This window comes from Strongylocentrotus purpuratus, unplaced genomic scaffold (genome assembly GCF_000002235.5).
Source record: "Strongylocentrotus purpuratus isolate Spur 01 unplaced genomic scaffold, Spur_5.0 spur5_contig_833, whole genome shotgun sequence".
NCBI classification, from domain to species: Eukaryota; Metazoa; Echinodermata; class Echinoidea; order Camarodonta; family Strongylocentrotidae; genus Strongylocentrotus; species Strongylocentrotus purpuratus.
The window spans coordinates 918,465-946,261 of NW_022145539.1; the positions used below are offsets into that span (position 1 = coordinate 918,465).

A 27,797-nucleotide genomic window follows, 5' to 3' on the forward strand; every position below is an offset into this window, starting at 1 on the left:
GTGCGTCATGGAAACAAATAGAAAAAAATAAGTTAAACAGACATTTGTCTGAATATATACTGGATGAAAAGAAAAGGAAAAGTTAGGATTTACGATCAAATACTCTATCTAACATACACCTTTATCGGTTATTAGGAGACTGTATATAAATATAAATAATAAACTACAAGTAAACAACTATAAGCATCTGTTGTCATATACTAGCAGCTTTTTACTATACGTAGTCGCGCGCTCGGTGACTCAACACAAGTTTGATCGCTTTTGTCCGGCTTGCCAGATTCTATTGTTCTGGCACGGATTAAGGCTGCCTAACTTGAATTACCCAAAGTGTCGGCATGGCATAGGCTATGTGTGTGGAGGGAGGGGTGATTCTTGTTTAATAATGTTAGATTTGTCTAATGTTCAATGTTTGATGAATGTTCTGTAAATATATTGAGTAAAACATGACGTCGAAAATGTCTTAGCATGCTGCCCGACACGTCCAAGGCATAGGTCGCACGCCATTAATGGCATGCCTTAATTTTCCATGCCACACGCATCCGGGCTTGTTTCACTCAATCAACTGATTACTTCATGCATGTCCAAATTATAATTCAAACGCCATATCTGTTTCCAACAAAACGCAACAAAACGGACGCTTCGTGTCGCAACTCTTTGTATATTAAAGGGTATTATATATGCCCCATCCCTGCAGGCCTATGGGTGCATTAAACAGTATTGCATGCATTTCACGAACAATACATGGGTCAAAGGTTCTCTTTTGGTCTTGGACACCCCCACCCCCCCCCCCTCTCTCTCTCTCTCTCTTCCTTTCCCTTTCAAACGTGCCTTCCATCATATGTCTACTTTGCGTTGACATGTTATGTGCCGTATTAAAGTGATGGTGTTAGATATAGAGCGAAATAATTGAAAGTATATAACGAAAATTATTAAACTTGGAAAAAGAAGAGAAAAATGACAATGCTGATTACTTGAGGAGTTGCAAATTGATCTGAAAAAAAGGTGGCGGAAAATATATACATTATTAACCGGGGGCGCAAAATTTGTCTTTTACTGAGATGGCGAAAAATTGATCTGAAACTTTGGGGGGGGGGGAGGGTCACAAAATTGATCTGAAAAAAAGGGAGCGGCAATTTTATATTCGATTGAGGTAGCGCAAAATTTATCTTAACCTTCGGGGGCGCAACATCTCTCTTAAACTAAAGAGGGGGCGCAAAATTGATCTGAAAAAAAGGGAGCGGCAATTTTATATTCGATTGAGGTAGCGCAAAATTTATCTTAACCTTCGGGGGCGCAACATCTCTCTTAAACTAAAGAGGGGGCGCAAAATTGATCTGAAACTAAGGTGGGCGCAAAATGGATCTTTCATTGAGGGGGTGCAAAATTGAGTCTACCTTTGGGGCAGGAATTTATATTTTATTGAGGCGGCGCCAAATTGATCTGAAACTAAGGGGGTAGGACGTTTATATTTTAAGGGGGCGCAAAATTGGTCTGAAACTAAGGTGGCGCAAATTTGAAACTTAGGGTGCAGAAATTTATATTTTATTGAGGTGCCGCAACTTGTTCTAAAAACTTAGGGGCACAAAATTTATATTTTATTGAAGGGCCCGCGCCACATTGATCTGAAACTTGGGGGGGGGGGGGGGGTAGGACGTTAATATTTTATTGAGGTGCCGCAAATTGTTCTGAAACTTAGGGGGCGCAAAATGTATAGTTTAGGTTGATCATGTAACATGTACGTATTGGTGTGTACTACAAGGTTCTGGAATTAGCCAAGCCTTGGTTATAAAGTAACAAACACCGTACATAGAAAGATGTAGCCTATATCAAACTACACAACCAAACTTTGTATAGTCCTAGAAGACAATATGCATTGCAAAGCCAGAATGTGTTGTTATTGTATCTGCTCTGTTAAACGTCGCTCTTTTTCCAAATCCCCCATTTTAAGATATGACTTTCATTACGACTAAGTTTGTAATCTTCAGAATGTTGGTAGTGAAGAATCATACAATCACAGAACGTAGATAAAAACTAAAGCATATACATGTATGTTCTGTTAACCTCTGAAGGCAGACAATGCACAATGCGATACACCAGCATCGCATTGCACTTTTTTTTTTTTTACCGTAATGTTTTTAAAGTTAACTGTAATGTTCTCAAATATGCGTACATTCATTCTCGTCATTATCATTCTCATTTTCTTTTTCTTTTGTATTTAGTACCTGTTTACTCCTGATTATGTTGTTATTATTGCTTTTTCGTGGGGCGGTGCGTCATGGAAACAAATAGAACAAAATAAGTTAAACAGACATATACGAAAATAAAAGGAAAAGTTAGGATTCACGATCAAATACTCTATCTAACGTACACCTTTATCGGTTATTTGGGGACTGTATATAAATATAAATAATAAACAACAAGTCAACGGCGAGCTCAACAACAATAAGCATCTGCTGTCATATACTAGTAGCTTTTTACTATACGTAGTCGCGCGCTCGGTGACTCAACGCTAGTTTGATCGCTTTTGTCCGGCTTGCCAGATTCTATTGTCTGGCGCGGATTAAGGCTGCCTAACTTGAATTACCCAAAGTATCGGCATGGCATAGGCTATGTGTGTGGAGGGAGGGGGTGATTCTTTTTTAATATTGTTAGATTTGTCTAATGTTCAATGTTTGATGAATGTTCTGTAAATATATTGAGTAAAGCATGACGTCGAAAATGTCTTAGCATGCTGCCCGACACGTCCAAGGCATAGGTCGCACGCCATTAAAGGGATTGTTTAACAATGTTAAATCTGAGATACACGGCCCTACATGTTATCAGTGTCTGTGATATGGTGTAATATTGAAGCCCTAAAAAAATTGCGCTTCAAAATGATCAAGAAGTGCCTCAAAAAAGTAAAAAATCGTTGAGTGACCGGTTTTACCATACTCGTTTTCCCCTATAGACTGTAGTGTTTTGAAAACCGTCAGGCGAACGGTTTTCAAAATTTGTCATTCCAATCATAAGTATCTTGATAATCAGACAGGCGATCGGCTTGTAAAAGTCATGGGGGTCCTGACTGACCTAAAGGTTTATAATTATCATTGCATCATGAGCTAAATCCAGAATTTTGTTTCAGAATCTGAGACAAAGTTACCGGATCCCTTTAATGGCATGCCTTAATTTTCCATGCCACACGCATCCGGGCTTGTTTCACTCAATCAACTGATTACTTCATGCATGTCCAAATTATAATTCAAACGCCATATCTGTTTCCAACAAAACGCAACAAAACGGACGCTTCGTCTCGCAACTCTTTGTATATTAAAGGGTACTCTATATGCCCAATCACTGCAGGCCTATGGGTGCATTAAACAGTATTGCATGCATTTCACGAACAATACATGGGTCAAAGGTTCCCCTTTGGTCTTCGACACCCCTTCCCCCCCCCCTCTCTCTCTCTCTCTCTCTTCCTCTCCCTTTCAAACGTGCCTTCCATCATATGGCAACGTTGCGTTCACATGTTTTTCGCCGTATTAAAGTGATGGTGTTAGATATAGAGCGAAATAATTGAAAGTATATAACGAAAAATATTAAACTTGGAAAAAAGAAGAGAAAAATGACAGTGCTGATTAATTGAGGAGTTGCAAATTGATCTGAAACTGAGGTAGCGGAAAATATATACATTATTGACCGGGGGCGCAACATTTGTCTTTTACTGAGATGGCGAAAAATTGATCTGAAACTTCGGGGGGGGGGGGTCGCAAATTGATCTGAAACTAAGGGGCGGCATTTTATATTCGAGTGAGGTAGCGCAAAATTTATCTTAACCTGTGGGGCGCAACATCTATCTTAGACTAAGGAGGGGGTGCAAAATTGATCTGAAACCTTTGGGGCAGGAATTTATATTTTATTGAGGCGGCGCCAAAATGATCTGAAACTAAGGGGGTAGGACGTTTATATCCTGGTTATTAAGGTGGCGCAAAATTGGTCTGAAACTAAGGGGGTGCAAATTTGATCTGAAACTTAGCGGGGTGCAGAAATATATATTTTATTGAGGTGCCGCAACTTGTTCTGAAATTTAGGGGGCGCACAATGTATTTATTACGTTGAAGGGCTCGCGCCGCATTGATCAGAAACTTGGGGGGGGGGGACGTTTATATTTTAAGGGGCGCAAAATTGGTCTGAAACTAAGGTGGCGCAAATTTGAAACTTAGGGTGCAGAAATTTATATTTTATTGAGGTGCCGCAACTTGTTCTAAAAACTTAGGGGGCGCAAACTTAGTTTAGGTTGATCATGTAACATGTACGTATTGGTGTGTACTCCAAGGTTCTGGAATTAGCCAAGCCTTGGTTATAAAGTAACAAACACCGTACATAGAAAAATGTAGCCTATATGCAACTACACAACCAAACTTTGTATAGTCCTAAAAGACAATATGCATTGCAAAGCCAGAATGTGTTGTTATTGTATCTGCTCTATTAAACATCGCTCTTTTTCCAAATCCCCCATTTTAAGATATGACTTTCATTACGACTAAGTTTGTAATCTTCAGAATGTTGGTAGTGAAGAATCATAAAATCACAGAACGTAGATAAAAACTAAAGCATATACATGTATGTTCTGTTAACCCTCTGAAGGCAGACAATGCACAATGCGATACACCAGCATCGCATTGCACTTTTTTTTTTTACCGTAATGTTTTTAAAGTTAACTGTAATGTTCTCAAATATGTGTACATTCATTCTCTTCATAATCATTATCATTTTCTTTTTCTTTTGTATTTAGTACCTGTTTACTCCTGATTATGTTGTTGTTATTGCTTTTTCGTGGGGCGGTGCGTCATGGAAACAAATAGAAAACATAAAGTTAAACAGACATAATTATACGAAAAGAAAAGGAAAAGTTAGGATTCACGATCAAATACTCTATCTAACGTACACCTTTATCGGTTATTAGGGACTTTTAGTTTTGCACGAAGACAATGTGGATTGCTACGGTCGACGTCCTTTTAATGCACTGCCTTGAATGGACGTCACACGTATCAGTCCACGCAAATCTAAAAGTCCCTATTTACAAACAAGTCAACGGCGAGCTCTAAGCATCTATTGTGATATAGCTTTTACTATGTAGTCGCGCGCTCAGCGACTCAACGTTATTGTTCGATCGCTTTTGTCCAGATTTGCGGTTTCCCAGATTCTATCGTTCGGGTTGGGGATTAAGGATTTGGGAATCGCCCAATTAAATATTTGGTCAGTAGAATAGGTGTACATATGATACCATGTTGATGTCTCGGCAAGGCATGTGTGTGTGAGGAGACGGGGGGGGGGGGGGGTCTCGTGAACGATCGGACCCAAATGACAAAGGCCCATCAGGATACTTGCAGAGGCGTAGTAAATTAGTAGCGGATAATAAATAGGCCTTCATTTCCTAGGCATAGATGTAATGTTGTCTTTAAAGACCGACTGTACTAGTTTGGCTAGGAGTGAATAGACCGCCCAGGGTGCTCACTGACAGATGGCTATCTCATTAACTCAGCTCTCGATTAACATAAGAAAAGAGGATCATGGGGACCAATGGTCACCGATTTATTATAGGCTTGTCTTCTATATAGAGGGAGCAAGTAGCTACAAGTAGTACAATGGGGCATTAGAGGTAGAGGATCTTTATATTGGCAATAGTGGCATGTCGAGACAAAATGAGACAGAGTTATCATGGCTAGACATTGAGAAAATTTGAGAGAACGGGAAGGTGTTAAATAAACACATTGTTTTCAGGTGTGTTTTTTTCGTCTTTTTCCTCTTCTAAAACGCGTAAAGAATAGAAGGAGACTACAAGACTACGGTGCGTGGATAAACAAAAAGAAAGAACAAAAATCAATTATCGGCTGGTAAGCGCACGTCATAATAATTTGTTCATGTCTTTGAAAAGCGGCCAATCTAAATTGGTGTTTAAAAAAGCGATTAGGAAAGAATGAACTGTGTCAAGATTACAAAACGTGTGATAAAGAAAATGAGAACAAAATGTCAATAATAAATAGCCCGGTCCATTTCATTTTCGGAATTAAGAAACTATTTACATATTATTTCGGACTTTCTGGTTTTTGCAATTACAAACCCATTTACATTTACAGCAATATAATTTCTGTGTAAACTATAGTAATTAAAAGTTGTTAATTAGTAGTTCGTGCGAAATTGAATGACTATGTAGATCAACATTCAAAAAGCTAATTGCGTCATTCAATTTGCTAATATGCTCATCTTACCGTAATTAAATGCCTAAAACCCCTTGACATCCGGTGGCTCTGCCCCCTGGACCCCACCTAGGGCCCTAAGGCTCCGCCCCCAGGACCCAACACCAATTTATGTCCTGCCAGTGTCACAAATAAGGTATACAAATATGCTCATCTGACCGTAATTTATTGCCCAAAACCCCTGAGCTTCCGGGGGCTCCGTCCCCGGAACCCCACGCCAATTCGTGACCTGCCAGTGTCACAAATAAGGTATAAAATTATGCTCATCCGACGATGATTTGATATATAAAACCCCTGAGCTTCTAAGGGCTTCACCCCCTGGACACAACACTAATTTGTGTCCTGCCAGTGTCACAAATGAGGTATAAAAATATGCTCATCTGATCGTAATTTATTGCTCAAAACCCCTGAGCTTCCGGGGGCTCCGCCCCTGGACCCCACGTCAATTCGTGACCTGCCAGTGTCACAAATAAGGTATAAAATTATGCTCATCTGACGATCATTTAATGTATAAAACCCCTGAGCTTCTGGGGGCTCCGCCCTCTGGACCCAAAACAAATTTATGTCCTGCCAGTGTCACAAATACGGTATCAAAATATGCTCATCTGACAGTAATTAAATGCCTATACCCCTTGAGCTTCTGGGGGCTCCACCCCTTGACCCCCGCTGAGAAACGTTCAACGGCGGGGCCTACATGTTAGAGTGGGGGTGCCATCGGCATTTTTTTTTGTCTACCCCCAAAAAGACGTTTTTGCCACTGCCGGTGTCACCATTACATACCAATATTTGGCTCGCATAATTTCAAATGTGGGCCCCCCTTAAGAATTAAATCCTGGACCGCGCCTAGTAGTAGTAGTAACAACAGCAGCAGTAGTAGAAGATAACAGTAAAGAAGTAGTAATAGGCCTTATAGCAGCAGTGGTAGACTAGTTGTAGCAACAGCAGCAGCAGTAACATTATTATTAGTAGTAGTAGTGGTAGTATAATTTTTGTTTTATTTTTGCCACCGGAAATTTGAAAATCGCGCAGACCGTTATTTTCGCTCATTGGAGGGGGTTATGATACATGATAGTGGTGGTTATTTTACCTGACAGCTAAGAAAGCAATAAATGCTTGTAAGTAAGCAACCAGAAGACCGACGGCTTTAGGTCCTCTCCGAGGGACCTGGTAATGAGGATTAATGCCTTACCAAAGGGCACTAGCGCATCGACTTGCTTTCGAACCCGGGTCACCGGATAACGAGACCATCGACTGAGCTATCGCGCCTCCTCGCGATCACTAACCAAAACAATAAACTAAAGGAAGGCCAGCGGATAAAAAGTCACAGTTCCTAGGGAAAAAAAACTTGTCGGCCGACCGACAATATACATCTCACCGACTTCAAACTTCTGCATTGTTATAGTACACGAGGATCGAGCAAGAATACCGACACAGCTGACCCGACACAGCAATATATTTTACCCGTGTCTTTCTTGCTCCCTCGACGAGACGACGTACTCCACCCAACAACCCCCCTCTCTCTTTAACTCCCACTCCTCCTCTCTCAGACCCTTACCTCCCCCTCTCTCTCCTCTCTTTCCTCCCCCGTTTCTTTTGTTTCCCTTTTCTCTTTTTTCTTCTGTTTTCTTTCTTTCCTTTCCTCCCTCTTGTTCTTTTTTTTCTTTCTTTCTTCTCTTTCCTTTCTTTCCCTTTTTTCTTTTCTTTTTCTTTTTTCTTTTCTTTCCCTTTCCCTCTCTTTTTTTCCCTCCCCCTTTTCTCTCTTTTTTCCCGACGGCAGCCAATTTACCGACAATATCCTGATAGATCGCACCCCACACCCCCCCCCCCCCCCCTTTGGAGACGCCCCTGCATTGATATAGTACACGAGGATCGAGCAAGAATACCGACACAGCTGATCCGACACAGCAATATATGTTACCCGTGTCTTTCTTGCTCCCTCGACGAGACGACTCCACCCAACAACCCCCTCTCTCTTTTACTTCCACTCCTCCTCTCTCAGACCCTTACCTCCCCCCTCTCTCTCCTCTCTTTCCTCCCCCGTTTCTTTTGTTTCCCTTTTCTCTTTTTTCTTCTTTTTTCTTTCTTTTTCTTTTTTTTTTCTCTTTCATTCTTCTCTTGCCTTTCTTTTCCTTTTTTCTTTTCTTTTTCTTTTTTCTTTTCTTTCCCTTTCCCTCTCTTTTTTCGCCTCCCCCTTTTCTCTTTTTTTCCCCGACGACAGCCAATTTACCGACAATATCCTGACAGGTGGGGGGGGGGGGGGAGGGTGTCGCACCCCCACCCCCTCCCTTTGGAGACGCCCTTGAGTGGACACCAAGTTTAAATGGTGTAAGATAGTGGATATAAAGACATAAAATGACATGAAATATTTGAAATTATCCACTTAAATTGTAAATAATAAGCTCAGGGGTTTTGAGCAATAATAGCTAGTTCTTATATTATTATAATAGCGCTTCACAATTATATATATATTATTACCCCGGTCATCGGATTCAGGCTTTGCCGCACACATACTCCCTGGGGGAGCATTCCAGCCAAGCGCCATTTTTAGGGAAAGCTCAGTTACACGTTTCAACAAGTTACAACTTCAAGAATCTTCGTCAGAATCTGGCCTATTTAATTTTAATCTCCACCGCACCAACACAACCTCTCCCTACTTACTTGCTACCAGCCGATGATGGCGTGATCATTAAATTAAGACGCCCCGCGAAACTCAGGCTGGGCTGGTGAGCATAATTATGAGTCTGTTGATAACGCCATCTTCGACGGCTTGGATCAAGTGTGGGGAAATTATAAAGAACCGTGCAGATTCTGGATTACAAGCATCTCCGCCTGGCTGCCGCCACTAAAACTTTAAGCATCTCCGTACGGCGGTCGCCAACTGGTAACTTTAAAGTTGCAACTTTAACAACCTATTTTTGGCGGAGGCCGGCTGAGCCAATTATAGACGTGCCGCCAGGCGGGGGGTGGATGGGCCGATTAAAGATTCCGGGGTAAAACTCAGATCCCAGCCTGGCGCAAGCCGGCTGGGCTAATTAGTGAAAATTAATTGCCCCAGCCAGGCTTCGGGCGAAATTGCAGCCTCGATCCGCCAATACGTGAGGCGGTAGCCGGCTGGTATCGATATTTTTGACGCCTCGCCTAACTGTCATGTTTAAAATTCTCCCAACGAAATAGTTGTACAAAGTAATTGACAGTTTCATCTTTCAGTGTAACGGTGTAACAAATGTCCTCTTTTCCGTGTGTTAAATTAAAACACCTTGTAAATCACCTTTGAGGATGAGGCCTGACGAGCAAGTTCATGGTAGAAATCATCAAGAAGGGAAAGATGCTTGTATTGACCGTCAGAGTCTTTTATCGTCAGGTCGGTGAGACAAGGCAGGAAAAATAGAAACCTTGCTAGGTCACGTGATGCTGTTGGGTCATTTTTACGTAGATCACAACCCTCAATACACACTTTTCCTATCTGTTGAGATGCCATTCATGACCCAAATAAAAGAACAAACAAAATTAGAGATCTATCAATTTAAACGATAGGGAATAAATGTTATACTTATATCATTTTCACGATCGTAAGTGCATCAATTTCATTGTAGGTTAAGATGCTATTGAATTTGGAAATAATAATGATGTCATAATTACTGCATGTCCATGGGTGTCGATCCCGGGGGATGGGGGGATATATCCCCCCCCCCATATGTCAGGTGGGGGGGGGGGGGATGGCCTGTACAATCATCCCCCCCCCACCCCCCCCCCCCCCCCCCCCCCCCAATAATTCGCCATCAAAAAAAAAAAAAAATGAAGAGAAAAATTAATGATGAGAGCCCGATGAGAATAGTTAATGGTTATTATTCGCAAGATGACCATCAATATACACATTTTGCTATCTCATTTTTATAATATATACATATATCAATAGAAAACGAAGTTAATGAGACAACCGTATATGAGAATGATTATTATGTCACAAATTATTTTTGTGTTATTGAAAAGCTGATGTAGGCCTCTGTATTATATTCAAACGTAACAGGCATAAGATAGTTAAGGCTTTTTCTGAAGGTTAGAATGTTATTAAGTTTGAAGTTTTGTTTATATCACCCTTCCAATAATAATAATGCACCTTCTAAGAATGCCACATCACTAAGATTATTTTGAGGATTTTGCTTTTGAGAGCAAGAAGTAGAATAATTTATAGTTTTTGAGAAAAAAATAGTGCTCTGCATGGTCAGGGCCTTAGGGCAATATTATGCTCATATTTTAGAGCGTATCTGGTATGATAAGTATATCTGGGTGAAGAAGGAGATAATGGTAGTTTGTTGTTTGATAGTTGGAACGTAAGTTTTATATTATGTTTTTAAGAAACAGACAGTTTGTATGAGGAGTGGACATTTTCTGTCATTTTGAGAACCAAATTTTGCATCTGTGATATTCTGTTTCATTGAATTGAGTTTCCCGCAGAGACGATTCAGTTGTTCAATTAAAGAAGGAAGAGAGTCAAATGATGAACCAAAAGCAAAATGTTTTTCATTTACTAATGAGAACTATTTTTTTTAGATTGTTGTTTGGAGACATCAATATTCATAACATGTATGTTTCTATCACAAGGAAATAAAGAATTTTCTGTCTTCATGAACCTTTCCTGGTTACTTATTAATGCATTTTCCCACTGGTAACATAATACTTTCAGAACTTGATATCCCTCACCATTGTCTAAATTTCGTTTAAAAATAGACGATATCAGTCTGGTAGGCCTACACTGCAGGCAAGAGTCAGGACTAACATTTAGCATGTTATTAATTTTATTACCACTCTCATATATTCTCTGAAATGTTATCTTTATTGAGGGTGACTTGAAAAAGCTAATAACTTGGAAGGGATATAGGCAGGCGCATTGCCAGGTGTGGCGGTGGGAGCGGTCGCCCCCAAAAAACGCCGGCCAAAAAGAAAGAAAAAAGAGAAAGAAGAAAGAAAGAAAGAGGATGTAGGAAAAAAGGGATTAATTGAGTCAAGAACGGTACAACGAATCGTCTTCTTTCTCTAATAAGATAATGAAACGTAAAAGCTTAGCGCGGGAGAGGGGAAACTGTATTCAGACAAGGATTTAGAGTCGAGAACGGTACAACAAATCGTCTTCTTTCTCTATTAATTCAATAAAACGTCAAAGCTTCCGCGCTACGCGCGGAGGAAGGGGAACTTGATTCAAACAAGGATTTACTCATAGCCTGCCATGAGACTGCATGCACGCTATTGTTTCTCTTTTTCTTGCATACGAGCACGCATTCGTAATAGCAGTTATTGTACATGCCCATGGGACTGTGCCTAGTGTTTTGCTCGCGCTATTGTTAGTACCACCGCATTAATCAGATTATCTCGTTATAAATCTGGCACTGGGGGATTAGCCCTGTGGCAGGATAAGAGTTAAGAGTCGAGAATGGTACATCGAATCGTCTTCTATAATAATCTAATGAAACGTCAGAACTTCCGCACTACGCGCGGAAGAAGGGGAACTTGATTCAAGCAAGGATTGAGAGTCGAGAATGGTACATCGAATCATCTTTTTTCTTCAATAATTTGCAACGTCAAAGCTTCAGCGATTCGCCTGGGAGGGGGAAACTTCTGACCGCCCCCCCCCCCCTAAATTGAAATGCTGGTTACGCGCTTGTGGAGGGGGTGCAACCTGCCACACGCTTCTACCTCTTGGTTGCTATGATCCATTGCCGAAAATATTTTGGCACCTATCACCCCCCCCCCCCACCCCCCACAACCACGGATACAAATCGACACCCTTGTGCATGTCCATCGAATTGTGATTAATAGCAAGGGGAGTTTTTGTAAAATGTGATGTCTCGATTAACATAAATATTACATTCTTTATTATTTAAACTGTAATTGAGCTTTTAGCTTGCAGTTCTAAAACAAGAAACAAATAAAGGGGTGTGGCAGGTGCTGCATTTACTGAACATCCCGGTCATAACGGGTCGATTAATTAAAACAAACAATCAGTCACATTATCGTTATAACACATTCAAATAAATTTTTTATATTAACTGTCATGTTTAAAATTGCCCCAATGAAATAGTGGTATAAAGTAATTGACAGTTTTATATTCATCACTCAATTCAACGGTGTAACCAATATCTTCTATTCCCTGTATTACATTAAAAAACCTTAATCACCTTTGAGGATGAGGCCTGACGAGCAAGTTCATGGTAGAAATCATCAAGAAGGGAAAGATGCTTGTTATATCCATCAGTGTCCTTTATCATCAAGTCGATGAGACAAGGCAGGAAACCTAGAAACCTGGCTAGGTCACGTGATGCTGTTGGATCATTCTCACGAAGATCACAACCCTGAATACACATCTTCTCTATCTGTTGAGATGACATTTATGACCAAAAAAATGAGAAGAAAAAGATAGAGATCTATCAATTTAAACGATAGGGAATAAATGAAATACCTTTTTCATTTTCACGATCGTAAGTGTATCAATTTCATTGTAGGTTAAGATGCTATTGAATTAGGAAATAATAATGATGTAATAATTACTGCATGTCCATCGAATTATGATCAATAGCAAGTGCATTTTTTGTAAAATGTGATGTCTCGATTAACATAATTATTACATTCTTAATTATTTAAACTGTAATTGAGCTTTTAGCTTGCAGTTCTAAAACAAGAAACATATTAAGGGGTGTGGCAGGAGCTGCAATTACTGCACATTCCGGTCATTAAGGATCGATTAATAAAACCAAACAATCAGTCACATTATCGTTATAATATATTCAAATAACTTTTGTATATTAACTGTCATGTTTAAAATTGCCCCAATGAAATAGTTTTACAAAGTAATTGACAGTTTCATCTTTCAGTGTAACGGTGTAACAAATGTCTTCTTTTCCGTGTGTTAAATTAACACACCTTGTAAATCACCTTTGAGGATGAGGCCTGACGAGCAAGTTCATGGTAGAAATCATCAAGAAGGAAAAGATTCCTGTATTGACCGTCAGAGTCCTTTATCGTCAGGTCGGTGAGACAAGGCAGGAAACATAGAAACCTGGCTAGGTCACGTGATGATGTTGGGTCATTCTCACGTAGATGACAACCCTCAATACACACTTTCCCTATCTGTTGAGATGCCATTCATGTCCCAAATAAAAGAAAAAACAAAATTAGAGATCTATCAATTTAAACGATAGGGAATAAATGTTATACTTTTATCATTTTCACGATCGTAAGTGCACCAATTTCATTGTTGGTTAAGATGCTATTGAATTAGGAAATAATAATGATATCATAATTACTGCATGTCCATGGGTGTCGATCCCGGGGGATGGGGGGGATATATCCCCCCAATATTTCAGGTGGGGGGCCTGTACAATCATCCCCCCACAATAATTCGCCATCAAAAAAAAAAAAGAAGAGAAAAATTAATGATGAGAGCCCGATGAGAATAGTTAATGGTTATTACTCGCAAGATGACCATCAATATACACATTTTGCTATCTCATTTTTATAATACATACATATATCAATAGATACCGAAGTTAATGAGACAACCGTATATGAGAAAGATTATTATGTCACAAATTATTTTTGTTTTATTGAAAAGCTGATGTAGGCCTCTGTATTATATTCAAACGTAACAGGCATAAGATAGTTAAGGTTTTTCTGAAGGTTAGAATGTTATTAAGTTTGAAGTTTTGTTTATAACACCCTTCCAATAATAATAATCAGAAGCGGATCTAGAGGGGGGTTGGGGGTTGCAACCCCCCCCCCCCTTGGGCGGCCCCCAAACAAAAAAAAAAGAAAAAAGAAAAAAAAAGAAAGAAAAAAAAGAAAAAAAGAAAGAAAAAAGAACGCACGCTGGAGAGAAACCCTTTCAAGTGCAAATATTGTGAGAAGATATTCAACTCATCTGGTAACTTAACCAAACACATGATAACTCTGGATATAACTATGTATTAAACTGTTACTTGATTTAAAAAGACGTTATCATGCACTGCTTTTTATGGTCTCCATTGTGTTAATAGATGCCAGGAAAACATCACTTACGGGGTTCAAATAAACACCCCCCAAAAAATCGGTTCGCCGCTTCGCGGCTAGTGGACGATGCTCCGCATCGTCATTATTTTGGTCAAACCCACCCCTTAGCAAAAAGCTAGATCCGCCCCTGATAATGCACCTTCTAAGAATGCCTCATCACTAAGATTATTTTGAGAATTTTGCTTTTGAGAGCAAGAAGTAGAATAAGTTATAGTTTTTGAGAAAAAGAATAGTGCTCTGCATGGTCAGGGCCTTAGGGCAATATTATGCTTATATTTTAGAGCGTATCTGGTATGATAAGTATATCTGGGTGAAGAAGGAGATAATGGAAGTTTGTTGTTTGATAGTTGGAACGTAAGTTTTATATTATGTTTTTAAGAAACAGACAGTTTGTATGAGGAGTGGACATTTTCTGTCATTTTGAGAACCAAATTTTGCATCAGTGATATTCTGTTTCATTGAATTGAGTTTCTCGCAGAGACGATTCAGTTGTTCAATTAAAGCTTATCTGCCATAATTTACAGGAGGGATTAGACCGCCCTTCAAGGTCACTGGACAGGTGGTTATCTCATCAACTCAGCTCTCAGTTAACGTAAGAAAAAGAGGATCATGGGGGACCAATGGTCACCGATTAAGCATTGTTTGTTGTATAGAGGGCGCAAGTAGCTACAAGTAGTGTAGTGGGCCTTTAAAGAAGGAAGAGAGTCAAATGAAGAACCAAAAGCAATATGTTTTTTATTTACTAATGAGAACTATTTTTTTTTTTAGATTGTTGTTTGGAGACATCAATATTCATAACATATATATTTCTATCACCAGGAAATAAAGAATTTTCTGTCTTCATGAACCTTTCCTGGTTACTTATTAATGCATTTGCCCACTGCTAACATAATACTTTCAGAACTTGATATCCCTCACCACTGTCTAAATTTCGTTTAAAAATAGATGATATCAGTCTGGTAGGCCTACACTGCAGGCAAGAGTCAGGACTAACATTTAGCATGCTATTAATTTTATTACCACTCTCATATATTCTCTGAAATGTTATCTTTATTGAGGGTGACTTAAAAAAGTTAATAACTTGGAAGGGATGGGCAGGCGCATTGCCAGGTGTGGCGGTGGGAGCGGTCGCCCCCAAAAAACGCCGGCCAAAAAGAAAAAAAAAAAGAAAAAAAGAAAAGAAAGAGGATGTATTCAGACGAGGATTTAGAGTCGAGAATGGTACAACGAATCGTCTTCTTTGTCTATTAATTTAATAAAACGTCAAAGCTTTCGCGCTATGCGCGGAGGAAGGGGAACTTGATTCAGACAAGGATTTACTCATAGCCTGCCATGAGGCTGCATGCACGCTTTTGAAACTCTGCTTCTTGCATGCTAGCACGCATTTGTAATAGCAGTTATTGTTCATGCCCATTGGACTGTACCTAGTCTTTTGCACGCGCTATTGTTAGTACCATCGCGTTAATCAGATTATTCTCGTTATAAATCTGGCACTGGGGGGATTAGCCCTGTGGCAGGATAAGAGTTAAGAGTCGAGAATGGTACATCGAATCGTCTTCTTTCTATAATAATCTAATGAAATGTCAGAGCTTCCGCGCTACGCCCGGAGGTAGGGGAACTTGATTCAAGCAAGGATTGAGAGTCGAGAATGGTACATCGAATCATCTTCTTTCTTCAATAATTTGAAACGTCAAAGCTTCAGCGATTCGCCGGGGAGGGGGAAACTTCTGACCGCCCCACCCCTAAAATGAACTGCTAGTTACGCGCTTGTGGAAGGGGTGCAACCTGCCACACGCTTCTACCTCTTGGTTGCTATGATCCATTGCCGAAAATATTTTGGCACCTATCACCCCCCCCCCCCCCCCCCCACCCCTCCCCCCCCCAACCACGGATACAAATCGACACACTTGTGCATGTCCATCGAATTGCGATTAATAGCAAGGGGATTTTTTTGTAAAATGTGATGTCTCGATTAACATAAATATTACATTCATTATTATATGAACTGTAATTGAGCTTTTAGCTTGCAGTTCTAAAACAAGAAACATATTAAGGGGTTTGGCAGAAGCTGCATTTACTGCACATCCCGGTCATAAAGGGTCGATTAATAAAACCAAACAATCAGTCACATTATCGTTATAACACATTCAAAGAACTTTTTTTATACTAACTGTCATGTTTAACATTGCCCCAATGAAATAGTTGTACAAAGTAATTGACAGTTTCATCTTTCATCTTTCAGTGCAACGGTGTAACAAATGTCTTCTTTTCCGTGTGTTAAATTAAAAAATCTTGTAAATCACCTTTGAGGATGAGGCCTGACGAGCAAGTTCATGGTAGAAATCATCAAGAAGGGAAAGATTCCTGTATTGACCGTCAGAGTTCTTTATCGTCAGGTCGGTGAGACAAGGCAGGAAACCTAGAAACCTGGCTAGGTCACGTGATGCTGTTGGATCATTCTCACGTAGATAACAACCCTGAATACACATCTTCTCTATCTGTTGAGATGACATTTGTAAAAAAAAAAAATGAGAAGAAAAAAATAGAGATCTATCAATTTAAACAATAGGGAATAAATGTTATACTTTGATCATTTTCACGATCGTAAGTGTATCAATTTCATTGTAGGTTAAGATGCTATTAAATTAGGAAATAATAATAATGTAATAATTACTGCATGTCCATCAAATTATGATCAATAGCAAGCGCATTTTTTGTAAAATGTGATGTCTCGATTAACATAATTATTACATTCTTAATTATTTAAACTGTAATTGAGCTTTTAGCTTGCAGTTCTAAAGCTAGAAACATATAAAGGGATGTTGTAAGAGCTGCATTTACTGAACATCCCGGTCACAACGGGTCGATTAATAAAACCAAACAATCAGTCACATTATCGTTATAACACATTCAAATAACTTTTGTATATTAACTGTCATGTTTAAATTTGCCCCAATAAAATAGTGGTACAAAGTAATTGACAGTTTCATCTTTCATCTTTCAGTGCAACGGTGTAACGAATGTCTTCTTTTATGTGTGTTACATTAAAACACCTTGTAAATCACCTTTGAAGATGAGGACTTGTCAGCAAGTTCATGGTAGAAATCATCAGGAAGGAAAAGTTTCATGTCTTTTATCGTCAGGTCGGTAAGACAAGGCAGGAAACATAGAAACCTGGCTAGGTCACGTGATGATGGTGGGTCATTCTCACGTAGAGACCAACCCTCAATACACACTTTCCGTATCTGTTGAGATGCCATTCGTGTCCCAAATAAAAGAACAAACAAAATTAGAGATCTATCAATTTAAACGATAGGGAATAAATTATATACTTTTATCATTTTCACGATCGTAAGTGTATCAATTTCATTATAGGTTAAGATGGTATTGAATTAGAAAATAATAATGATATAATAATTACTGCATGTCCATCGAATTATGATCAATAGCAAGCGCATTTTTTGTAAAATGTAATGTCTAGATTAACATAAATATAACATTCTTAATTATTTAAACTGTAATTGAGCTTTTAGCTTGCAGTTCTAAAGCTAGAAACATATTAAGGGGTGTGGCAGGAGCTGCATTTGCTGAACATCCTTGTCATAACGGGTCGATTAATAAAAACCAAACAATCAGTCACATTATCGTTATAACACATTCAAATAACTTTTGTATATTCACTCTCATTTTTAAAATTGCCCCAATGAAATAGTGGTACAAAGTAATTGACAGTTTCATCTTTCAGTGCAACGGTGTAACAAATGTCTACTTTTCCGTGTGTTAAATTAAAACACCTTGTAAATCACCTTTGAGGATGAGGCCTGACGAGCAAGTTCATGGTAGAAATCTTCAAGAAGGTAAAGATTCACGTATTCATCGCCATTGTTCTTTATCGTCATGTCGGTGAGACAAGGCAGGAAACATAGAAACCTGGCTAGGTCACGTGATGCTGTTGGGTCATTTTTACGTAGATCACAACCCTCAATACACACTTTCCCTATCTGTTGAAATGCCATTCATGACCCAAATGAAAGAACAAACAAAAATAGAGATCTATCAATTTAAACGATAGGGAATAAATGATATACTTTTATCATTTTCACGATCGTAAGTGCATCAATTTCATTATAGGTTAAGATGGTATTGAATTAGAAAATAATAATAATGTAATAATTACTGCATATCCATCGAATTATGATCATTAGCAAGCGCATTTTTTGTAAAATGTGATGTCTCGATTAACATAAATATAACATTCTTAATTATTTAAACTGTAATTGAGCTTTTAGCTTGCAGTTCTAAAGCTAGAAACATATTAAGGGGTGTGGCAGGAGCTGCATTTGCTGAACATCCTTGTCATAACGGGTCGATTAATAAAAACCAAACAATCAGTCACATTATCGTTATAACACATTCAAATAACTTTTGTATATTCACTCTCATTTTTAAAATTGCCCCAATGAAATAGTGGTACAAAGTAATTGACAGTTTCATCTTTCAGTGCAACGGTGTAACAAATGTCTACTTTTCCGTGTGTTAAATTAAAACACCTTGTAAATCACCTTTGAGGATGAGGCCTGACGAGCAAGTTCATGGTAGAAATCTTCAAGAAGGTAAAGATTCACGTATTCATCGCCATTGTTCTTTATCGTCAGGTCGGTGAGACAAGGCAGGAAACATAGAAACCTGGCTAGGTCACGTGATGCTGTTGGGTCATTTTCACGTAGATCACAACCCTCAATACACACTTTCCCTATCTGTTGAAATGCCATTCATGACCCAAATGAAAGAACAAACAAAAATAGAGATCTATCAATTTAAACGATAGGGAATAAATGATATACTTTTATCATTTTCACGATCGTAAGTGCATCAATTTCATTATAGGTTAAGATGGTATTGAATTAGAAAATAATAATAATGTAATAATTACTGCATGTCCATCGAATTATGATCATTAGCAAGCGCATTTTTTGTAAAATGTGATGTCTCGATTAACATAAATATTACATTCTTTATTATTTCAACTGTAATTGAGTTCTTAGTTTGTAGTTCTAAAGCTAGAAACATATTAAGGGGTGTGGCAGGAGCTGCATTTACTTAACATCCCGGTCATAACGGGTCGATTAATAAAACCAAACAATCAGTCACATCATCGTTATAACACATTCAAATAACTTGTTTATATTAACTGTCATATTTAAAATTGCCCCAATGAAATAGTTGTACAAAGTAATTGACAGTTTCATCTTTCAGTGCAACGGTGTAACGAATGTCTTCTTTTCCGTGTGTTAAATTAAAAAGTCTTGTAAATCACCTTTGAGGATGAGGCCTGACGAGCAAGTTCATGGTAGAAATCATCAAGAAGGGAAAGATTCCTGTATTGACCGTCAGAGTTCTTTATCGTCAGGTCGGTGAGACAAGGCAGGAAACCTAGAAACCTGGCTAGGTCACGTGATGCTGTTGGATCATTCTCACGTAGATAACAACCCTGAATACACATCTTCTCTATCTGTTGAGATGACATTTGTAAAAAAAAAAAAATGAGAAGAAAAAAAATAGAGATCTATCAATTTAAACGATAGGGAATAAATGTTATACTTTTATCATTTTCACGATCGTAAGTGTATCAATTTCATTGTAGATTAAGATGCTATTGAATTAGGAAATAATAATGATGTAAAAATTACTGCATGTCTATCAAATTATGATCGATAGCAAGCGCATTTTTTGTAAAATGTAGTGTCTCGATTAACATAAATATTACATTCTTAATTAATTAAACTGTAATTGAGCTTTTAGCTTGTAGTTCTAAAACAAGAAACATATTAAGGGGTGTGGCAGAAGCTGCAATTACTGCACATCCCGGTCATAAAGGGTCGATTAATAAAACCAAACAATCAGTCACATTTTTGTTATAACACATTCAAATAACTTTTGTATATTCACTCTCATTTTTAAAATTGCCCCAATGAAATAGTGGTACAAAGTAATTGACAGTTTCATCTTTCAGTGCAACGGTGTAACAAATGTCTACTTTTCCGTGTGTTAAATTAAAACACCTTGTAAATCACCTTTGAGGATGAGGCCTGACGAGCAAGTTCATGGTAGAAATCTTCAAGAAGGTAAAGATTCACGTATTCATCGCCATTGTTCTTTATCGTCATGTCGGTGAGACAAGGCAGGAAACATAGAAACCTGGCTAGGTCACGTGATGCTGTTGGGTCATTTTTACGTAGATCACAACCCTCAATACACACTTTCCCTATCTGTTGAAATGCCATTCATGACCCAAATGAAAGAACAAACAAAAATAGAGATCTATCAATTTAAACGATAGGGAATAAATGATATACTTTTATCATTTTCACGATCGTAAGTGCATCAATTTCATTATAGGTTAAGATGGTATTGAATTAGAAAATAATAATAATGTAATAATTACTGCATATCCATCGAATTATGATCATTAGCAAGCGCATTTTTTGTAAAATGTGATGTCTCGATTAACATAAATATAACATTCTTAATTATTTAAACTGTAATTGAGCTTTTAGCTTGCAGTTCTAAAGCTAGAAACATATTAAGGGGTGTGGCAGGAGCTGCATTTGCTGAACATCCTTGTCATAACGGGTCGATTAATAAAAACCAAACAATCAGTCACATTATCGTTATAACACATTCAAATAACTTTTGTATATTCACTCTCATTTTTAAAATTGCCCCAATGAAATAGTGGTACAAAGTAATTGACAGTTTCATCTTTCAGTGCAACGGTGTAACAAATGTCTACTTTTCCGTGTGTTAAATTAAAACACCTTGTAAATCACCTTTGAGGATGAGGCCTGACGAGCAAGTTCATGGTAGAAATCTTCAAGAAGGTAAAGATTCACGTATTCATCGCCATTGTTCTTTATCGTCAGGTCGGTGAGACAAGGCAGGAAACATAGAAACCTGGCTAGGTCACGTGATGCTGTTGGGTCATTTTCACGTAGATCACAACCCTCAATACACACTTTCCCTATCTGTTGAAATGCCATTCATGACCCAAATGAAAGAACAAACAAAAATAGAGATCTATCAATTTAAACGATAGGGAATAAATGATATACTTTTATCATTTTCACGATCGTAAGTGCATCAATTTCATTATAGGTTAAGATGGTATTGAATTAGAAAATAATAATAATGTAATAATTACTGCATGTCCATCGAATTATGATCATTAGCAAGCGCATTTTTTGTAAAATGTGATGTCTCGATTAACATAAATATTACATTCTTTATTATTTCAACTGTAATTGAGTTCTTAGTTTGTAGTTCTAAAGCTAGAAACATATTAAGGGGTGTGGCAGGAGCTGCATTTACTTAACATCCCGGTCATAACGGGTCGATTAATAAAACCAAACAATCAGTCACATCATCGTTATAACACATTCAAATAACTTTTTTATATTAACTGTCATATTTAAAATTGCCCCAATGAAATAGTTGTACAAAGTAATTGACAGTTTCATCTTTCAGTGCAACGGTGTAACGAATGTCTTCTTTTCCGTGTGTTAAATTAAAAAGTCTTGTAAATCACCTTTGAGGATGAGGCCTGACGAGCAAGTTCATGGTAGAAATCATCAAGAAGGGAAAGATTCCTGTATTGACCGTCAGAGTTCTTTATCGTCAGGTCGGTGAGACAAGGCAGGAAACCTAGAAACCTGGCTAGGTCACGTGATGCTGTTGGATCATTCTCACGTAGATAACAACCCTGAATACACATCTTCTCTATCTGTTGAGATGACATTTGTAAAAAAAAAAATGAGAAGAAAAAAATAGAGATCTATCAATTTAAACAATAGGGAATAAATGTTATACTTTGATCATTTTCACGATCGTAAGTGTATCAATTTCATTGTAGATTAAGATGCTATTGAATTAGGAAATAATAATGATGTAAAAATTACTGCATGTCTATCAAATTATGATCGATAGCAAGCGCATTTTTTGTAAAATGTGGTGTCTCGATTAACATAAATATTACATTCTTAATTAATTAAACTGTAATTGAGCTTTTAGCTTGTAGTTCTAAAACAAGAAACATATTAAGGGGTGTGGCAGAAGCTGCAATTACTGCACATCCCGGTCATAAAGGGTCGATTAATAAAACCAAACAATCAGTCACATTATCGTTATAACACATTCAAATAACTTTTGTATATTCACTCTCATTTTTAAAATTGCCCCAATGAAATAGTGGTACAAAGTAATTGACAGTTTCATCTTTCAGTGCAACGGTGTAACAAATGTCTACTTTTCCGTGTGTTACATTAAAACACCTTGTAAATCACCTTTGAGGATGAGGCCTGACGAGCAAGTTCATGGTAGAAATCTTCAAGAAGGTAAAGATTCACGTATTCATCGCCATTGTTCTTTATCGTCATGTCGGTGAGACAAGGCAGGAAACATAGAAACCTGGCTAGGTCACGTGATGCTGTTGGGTCATTTTTACGTAGATCACAACCCTCAATACACACTTTCCCTATCTGTTGAAATGCCATTCATGACCCAAATGAAAGAACAAACAAAAATAGAGATCTATCAATTTAAACGATAGGGAATAAATGATATACTTTTATCATTTTCACGATCGTAAGTGTATCAATTTCATTGTAGATTAAGATGCTATTGAATTAGGAAATAATAATGATGTAAAAATTACTGCATGTCTATCAAATTATGATCGATAGCAAGCGCATTTTTTGTAAAATGTGGTGTCTCGATTAACATAAATATTACATTCTTAATTAATTAAACTGTAATTGAGCTTTTAGCTTGTAGTTCTAAAACAAGAAACATATTAAGGGGTGTGGCAGAAGCTGCAATTACTGCACATCCCGGTCATAAAGGGTCGATTAATAAAACCAAACAATCAGTCACATTATCGTTATAACACATTCAAATAACTTTTGTATATTAACTGTCATGTTTAAATTTGCCCCAATAAAAAAGTGGTACAAAGTAATTGACAGTTTCATCTTTCATCTTTCAGTGCAATGGTGTAACAAATGTCTTCTTTAATGTGTGTTACATTAAAACACCTTGTAAATCACCTTTGAAGATGAGGATTTGTCAGCAAGTTCATGGTAGAAATCATCAGGAAGGAAAAGTTTCATGTCTTTTATCGTCAGGTCGGTTAGACAAGGCAGGAAACATAGAAACCTGGCTAGGTCACGTGATGATGTTGGGTCATTCTCACGTAGAGACCAACCCTCAATACACACTTTCCCTATCTGTTGAGATGCCATTCATGACCCAAATAAAAGAACAAACAAAATTAGAGATCTATCAATTTAAACGATAGGGAATAAATGTTATACTTTTATCATTTTCACGATCTTAAGTGTATCAATTTCATTGTAGATTAAGATGCTATTGAATTAGGAAATAACAATGATGTCATATTTTTGCATGTCCATCGAATTGCGATTAATAGCAAGGGGATTTTTTTGTAAAATGTGATGTCTCGATTAACATAAATATTACATTCTTTATTATTTCAACTGTAATTGAGTTCTTAGCTTGTAGTTCTAAAGCTAGAAACATATTAAGGGGTGTGGCAGGAGCTGCATTTACTTAACATCCCGGTCATAACGGGTCGATTAATAAAACCAAACAATCAGTCACATTATCGTTATAACACATTCAAATAATTTTTTCATATTAACTGTCATATTTAAAATTGCCCCAATGAAATATTTGTACAAAGTAATTGACAGTTTCATCTTTCAGTGCAACGGTGTAACACATGTCTTCTTTTCCGTGTGTTAAATTAAAACATCTTGTAAATCACCTTTGAGGATGAGGCCTGACGAGCAAGTTCATGGTAGAAATCATCAAGAAGTAAAAGATTCCTGTATTGACCGTCAGAGTTCTCTATCGTCAGGTCGGTGAGACAAGGCAGGAAACATAGAAACCTGGCTAGGTCACGTGATGCTGTTGGATCATTCTCACGTAGATAACAACCCTGAATACACATCTTCTCTATCTGTTGAGATGACATTTATAAAAAAAAAAAATGAGAAGAAAAAAAAATAGAGATCTATCAATTTAAACGATAGGGAATAAATGTTATACTTTTATCATTTTCACGATCGTAAGTGTATCAATTTCATTGTAGATCGGATTAAAATGCTATTGAATTAGGAAATAATACTGATGTAAAAATTACTGCATGTCTATCAAATTATGATCGATAGCAAGCACATTTTTGTAATATGTGGTGTCTCGATTAACATAAATATTACATTCTTAATTAATGAAACTGTAATTGAGCTTTTAGCTTGTAGTTCTAAAACAAGAAACATATTAAGGGGTGTGGCAGGAGCTGCAATTACTTAACATCCCGGTCATAACGGGTCGATTAATAAAACCAAACAATCAGTCACATTATCGTTATAACACATTCAAATAACTTTTTTTATATTAACTGTCATGTTTAAAATTGCCCCAAAGAAATAGTGGTATAAAGTGATTGACAGTCTTATATTCATCACTCAATACAACGGTGTAACCAATATCTTTTATTCCCTGTATTACATTAAAAAACCTTAATCACCTTTGAGGATGAGGCCTGACGAGCAAGTTCGTGGTAGAAATCATCAAGAAGGGTAAGATGTTTGTTATATCCGTCAGAGTCCTTTATCATCAAGTCGATGAGACAAGGCAGTAGACCTAGAAACCTGGCTAGGTCACGTGATGCTGTTCGATCATTTTCACGAAGATCACAACCCTGAATACACATCTTCTCTATCTGTTGAGATGAAATTCATGACAAAAAAAATGAGAAGAAAAAAATAGAGATCTATCAATTTAAACGATAGGGAATAAATGATATACTTTTATCAATTTCACGATCGTTAGTGTATCAATTTTATTGCAGATTAAGATGGTATTGAATTTGGAAATAACAATGATGTCATATTTGTGCATGTCCATCGAATTGCGATTAATAGCAAGGGATTTTTTGGTAAAATGTGATGTCTCGATTAACATAAATATTACATTCTTAATTATTTAAACTGTAATTGAGCTTTTAGCTTGCAGTTCTAAAACAAGAAACATATTAAGGGGTGTGGCAGGAGCTGCAATTAATGCACATCCCGGTCATTAAGGGTCGATTAATAAAACCAAAAAATAGTCACATTATCGTTATAACACATTAAAATAACTTTTGTATATTAACTGTCATGTTTAAAATTGCCCCAATGAAATAGTTGTACAAAGTAATTGACAGTTTCATCTTTCAGTGTAACGGTGTAACAAATGTCTTCTTTTCCGTGTGTTAAATTAACACACCTTGTAAATCACCTTTGAGGATGAGGCCTGACGAGCAAGTTCATGGTAGAAATCATCAAGAAGGTAAAGATTCACGTATTGACCGTCAGAGTCCTTTATCGTCAGGTCGGTGAGACAAGGCAGCAAACATAAAAACCTGGCTAGGTCACGTGATGCTGTTGGATCATTCTCACGTAGATCACAACCCTCAATACACACTTTTCCTATCTGTTGAGATGCCATTCATGACCCAAATAAAAGAACAAACAAAATTAGAGATCTATCAATTTAAAAGATAGGGAATAAGTGATATACTGTTATCATTTTCACGATCGTAAGTGTATCAATTTCATTGTAGGTTAACATGCTATTGAATTAGGAAATAATAATGATGTAATAATTACTGCATGTCCATCGAATTATGATCAATAGCAAGCGCATTCTTTGTAAAATGTGATGTCTCGATTAACTTAAATATTACATTCTTAATTATTTAAACTGTAATTGAGCTTTTAGCTTGCAGTTCGAAAGCTAAAAACATATAAAGGGTTGTGGTAGAAGCTGCATTTACTGAACATCCAGGTCATAACGGGTCGATTAATAAAACCAAACAATCAGTCACATTATCGTTATAACACATTCAAATAACTTTTGTATATTAACTGTCATGTTTAAATTTGCCCCAATAAAATAGTGGTACAAAGTAATTGACAGTTTCATCTTTCATCTTTCAGTGCAACGGTGTAACAAATGTCTTCTTTTATGTGTGTTACATTAAAACACCTTGTAAATCACCTTTGAAGATGAGGACTTGTCAGCAAGTTCATGGTAGAAATCATCAGGAAGGTACGGATTCATTTCTTTTATCGTCAGGTCGGTAAGACAAGGCAGGAAACATAGAAACCTGGCTAGGTCACGTGATGCTGTTGGGTCATTTCCACGTAGATCAAAACTCTCAATACACACTTTCCCTATCTGTTGAGATGCCATTCATGTCCCAAATAAAAGAACAAACAAAATTAGAGATCTATCAATTCAAACGATAGGGAATAAATGTTATACTTTTATCAATTTCACGATCGTAAGTGTATCAATTTCATTGCAGATTAAGATGGTATTGAATTAGGAAATAACAATGATGTCATATTTTTGCATGTCTATCGAATTGCGATTAATAGCAAGGGATTTTTTTTTTAAATGTGATGTCTCGATTAACATAAATATTACATTCTTTATTATGTAAACTGTAATTGAGCTTTTAGCTTGCAGTTCTAAAGCTAGAAACATATAAAGGGATGTGGTAGGAGCTTTAATTACTGAACATCATCGTCATTACGGGTCTATTAATAAAACGAAATGGCCAGTCATATTATCGTACTCATACACATTTAAATTACTTTTCTATATTAACTGTCAGGTTAAAACTGGTCTCAGTTAAATAGTGGTACAACGTTATTGACAGTTTCACCATTCATCATTCAGTGCAACGGTTTCACCAATGTCTTCTTTTCCATGTATTACATTAAAACACCTTGTAAATCACCTTTAAGGATGAGGCCTGACGAGCCAGTTCATGGTAGAAATCATCACTAAAATATCCGCTTTGATCGTAAGAGTCCTTTATCGTCAGGTCAGTGAGACAAGGCAGGAGACACAAAAACCTGGCTAGGTCACGTGATGCTGTTGGGTCATTCCGACGTAGATCACAACCCTCAATACACACCTTTTCTATCTGTTGAGATGCCAGTCATGATAACAACAACAACAAATTGGACAACTGTCAATTTAAAACGATAGGAAATATATGTTTTTCTTATATCATTTTTATGATCATAAGTGTATTAATTACAATGTAGCTTTGACCGCTACAGAATTATAAAAAATAATAATGTAATATGCACTTCATGTCCTTCGAATTACGATTAATATCAAGGTACTTTCTGTTTAAGTGTAATCTCTCGATATAAAAAAATGTTACATTCTGAATATTGTAATTTATAGCTTTTAGCTTGTAGTTTTAAAGCAGAAACATATGAAGGTGTGTGGTAGAAGCTGTAATTACTGAACATTACGGTCATTAAGGGTCGATTTACTAAAACGAGACAATCAGTCACATTAAAGTAATAACGCTTTAAATAACGTTTCTATATTAACTGCCAACGTAATTGACAGTTTTATATTCATCATTCAATGCAA

General features: G+C 37.3%; 3 protein-coding genes and 1 long non-coding RNA gene across 4 annotated transcripts; all 4 read right to left on the reverse strand.

Moving 5' to 3' along the window:
- Window positions 1-2,117: 2,117 nt before the first annotated feature.
- On the reverse strand, window positions 2,118-4,981 carry LOC115923512. The gene is made up of 2 exons (XR_004063937.1): window positions 4,927-4,981; window positions 2,118-2,370 (listed from the first exon to the last, which is right to left on the reverse strand). It is a non-coding gene; the product is annotated as an uncharacterized LOC115923512 (long non-coding RNA).
- Window positions 4,982-15,778: 10,797 nt separating this feature from the next.
- Window positions 15,779-19,801, reverse strand: LOC115923464. Its single transcript, XM_030984131.1, has 4 exons — window positions 19,594-19,801; window positions 18,839-19,033; window positions 16,580-16,774; window positions 15,779-15,784 (listed from the first exon to the last, which is right to left on the reverse strand). Exons 1-4 carry the CDS (start codon window positions 19,777-19,779, stop codon window positions 15,779-15,781), a joined length of 582 nt encoding a protein of 193 aa, XP_030839991.1. The 5' UTR covers window positions 19,780-19,801.
- A 1,284-nt stretch (window positions 19,802-21,085) lies between these two features.
- LOC115923465 lies at window positions 21,086-22,061 on the reverse strand. The gene is made up of 2 exons (XM_030984140.1): window positions 21,862-22,061; window positions 21,086-21,301 (listed from the first exon to the last, which is right to left on the reverse strand). The coding sequence occupies exons 1-2, from the start codon at window positions 22,045-22,047 to the stop codon at window positions 21,086-21,088; spliced, it is 402 nt and encodes a 133-aa protein (XP_030840000.1). The 5' UTR covers window positions 22,048-22,061.
- A 1,295-nt stretch (window positions 22,062-23,356) lies between these two features.
- LOC115923468 lies at window positions 23,357-26,591 on the reverse strand. The gene is made up of 5 exons (XM_030984148.1): window positions 26,397-26,591; window positions 25,635-25,829; window positions 24,883-25,077; window positions 24,118-24,312; window positions 23,357-23,557 (listed from the first exon to the last, which is right to left on the reverse strand). Exons 1-5 carry the CDS (start codon window positions 26,589-26,591, stop codon window positions 23,357-23,359), a joined length of 981 nt encoding a protein of 326 aa, XP_030840008.1.
- Window positions 26,592-27,797: the final 1,206 nt, after the last annotated feature.

Coding starts and splice junctions, on each gene's coding strand:
- LOC115923464 (XM_030984131.1), bottom strand. CDS start 19,779: ATGTGTATTCAGGGTTGTTATCTACGTGAGAATGATCCAACAGCATCA. Junction 19,034..19,593: donor GTCAGGCCTCATCCTCAAAG/GTGATTTACAAG, acceptor GCATTTCAACAG/ATAGGGAAAGTGTGTATTGA. Junction 16,775..18,838: donor GTCAGGCCTCATCCTCAAAG/GTGATTTACAAG, acceptor TCATCTCAACAG/ATAGAGAAGATGTGTATTCA.
- LOC115923465 (XM_030984140.1), bottom strand. CDS start 22,047: ATGTGTATTCAGGGTTGTTATCTACGTGAGAATGATCCAACAGCATCA. Junction 21,302..21,861: donor GTCAGGCCTCATCCTCAAAG/GTGATTTACAAG, acceptor GCATTTCAACAG/ATAGGGAAAGTGTGTATTGA.
- LOC115923468 (XM_030984148.1), bottom strand. CDS start 26,591: ATGGCATCTCAACAGATAGGGAAAGTGTGTATTGAGAGTTTTGATCTA. Junction 25,078..25,634: donor GTCAGGCCTCATCCTCAAAG/GTGATTTACAAG, acceptor TCATCTCAACAG/ATAGAGAAGATGTGTATTCA. Junction 23,558..24,117: donor GTCAGGCCTCATCCTCAAAG/GTGATTTACAAG, acceptor GCATCTCAACAG/ATAGGGAAAGTGTGTATTGA.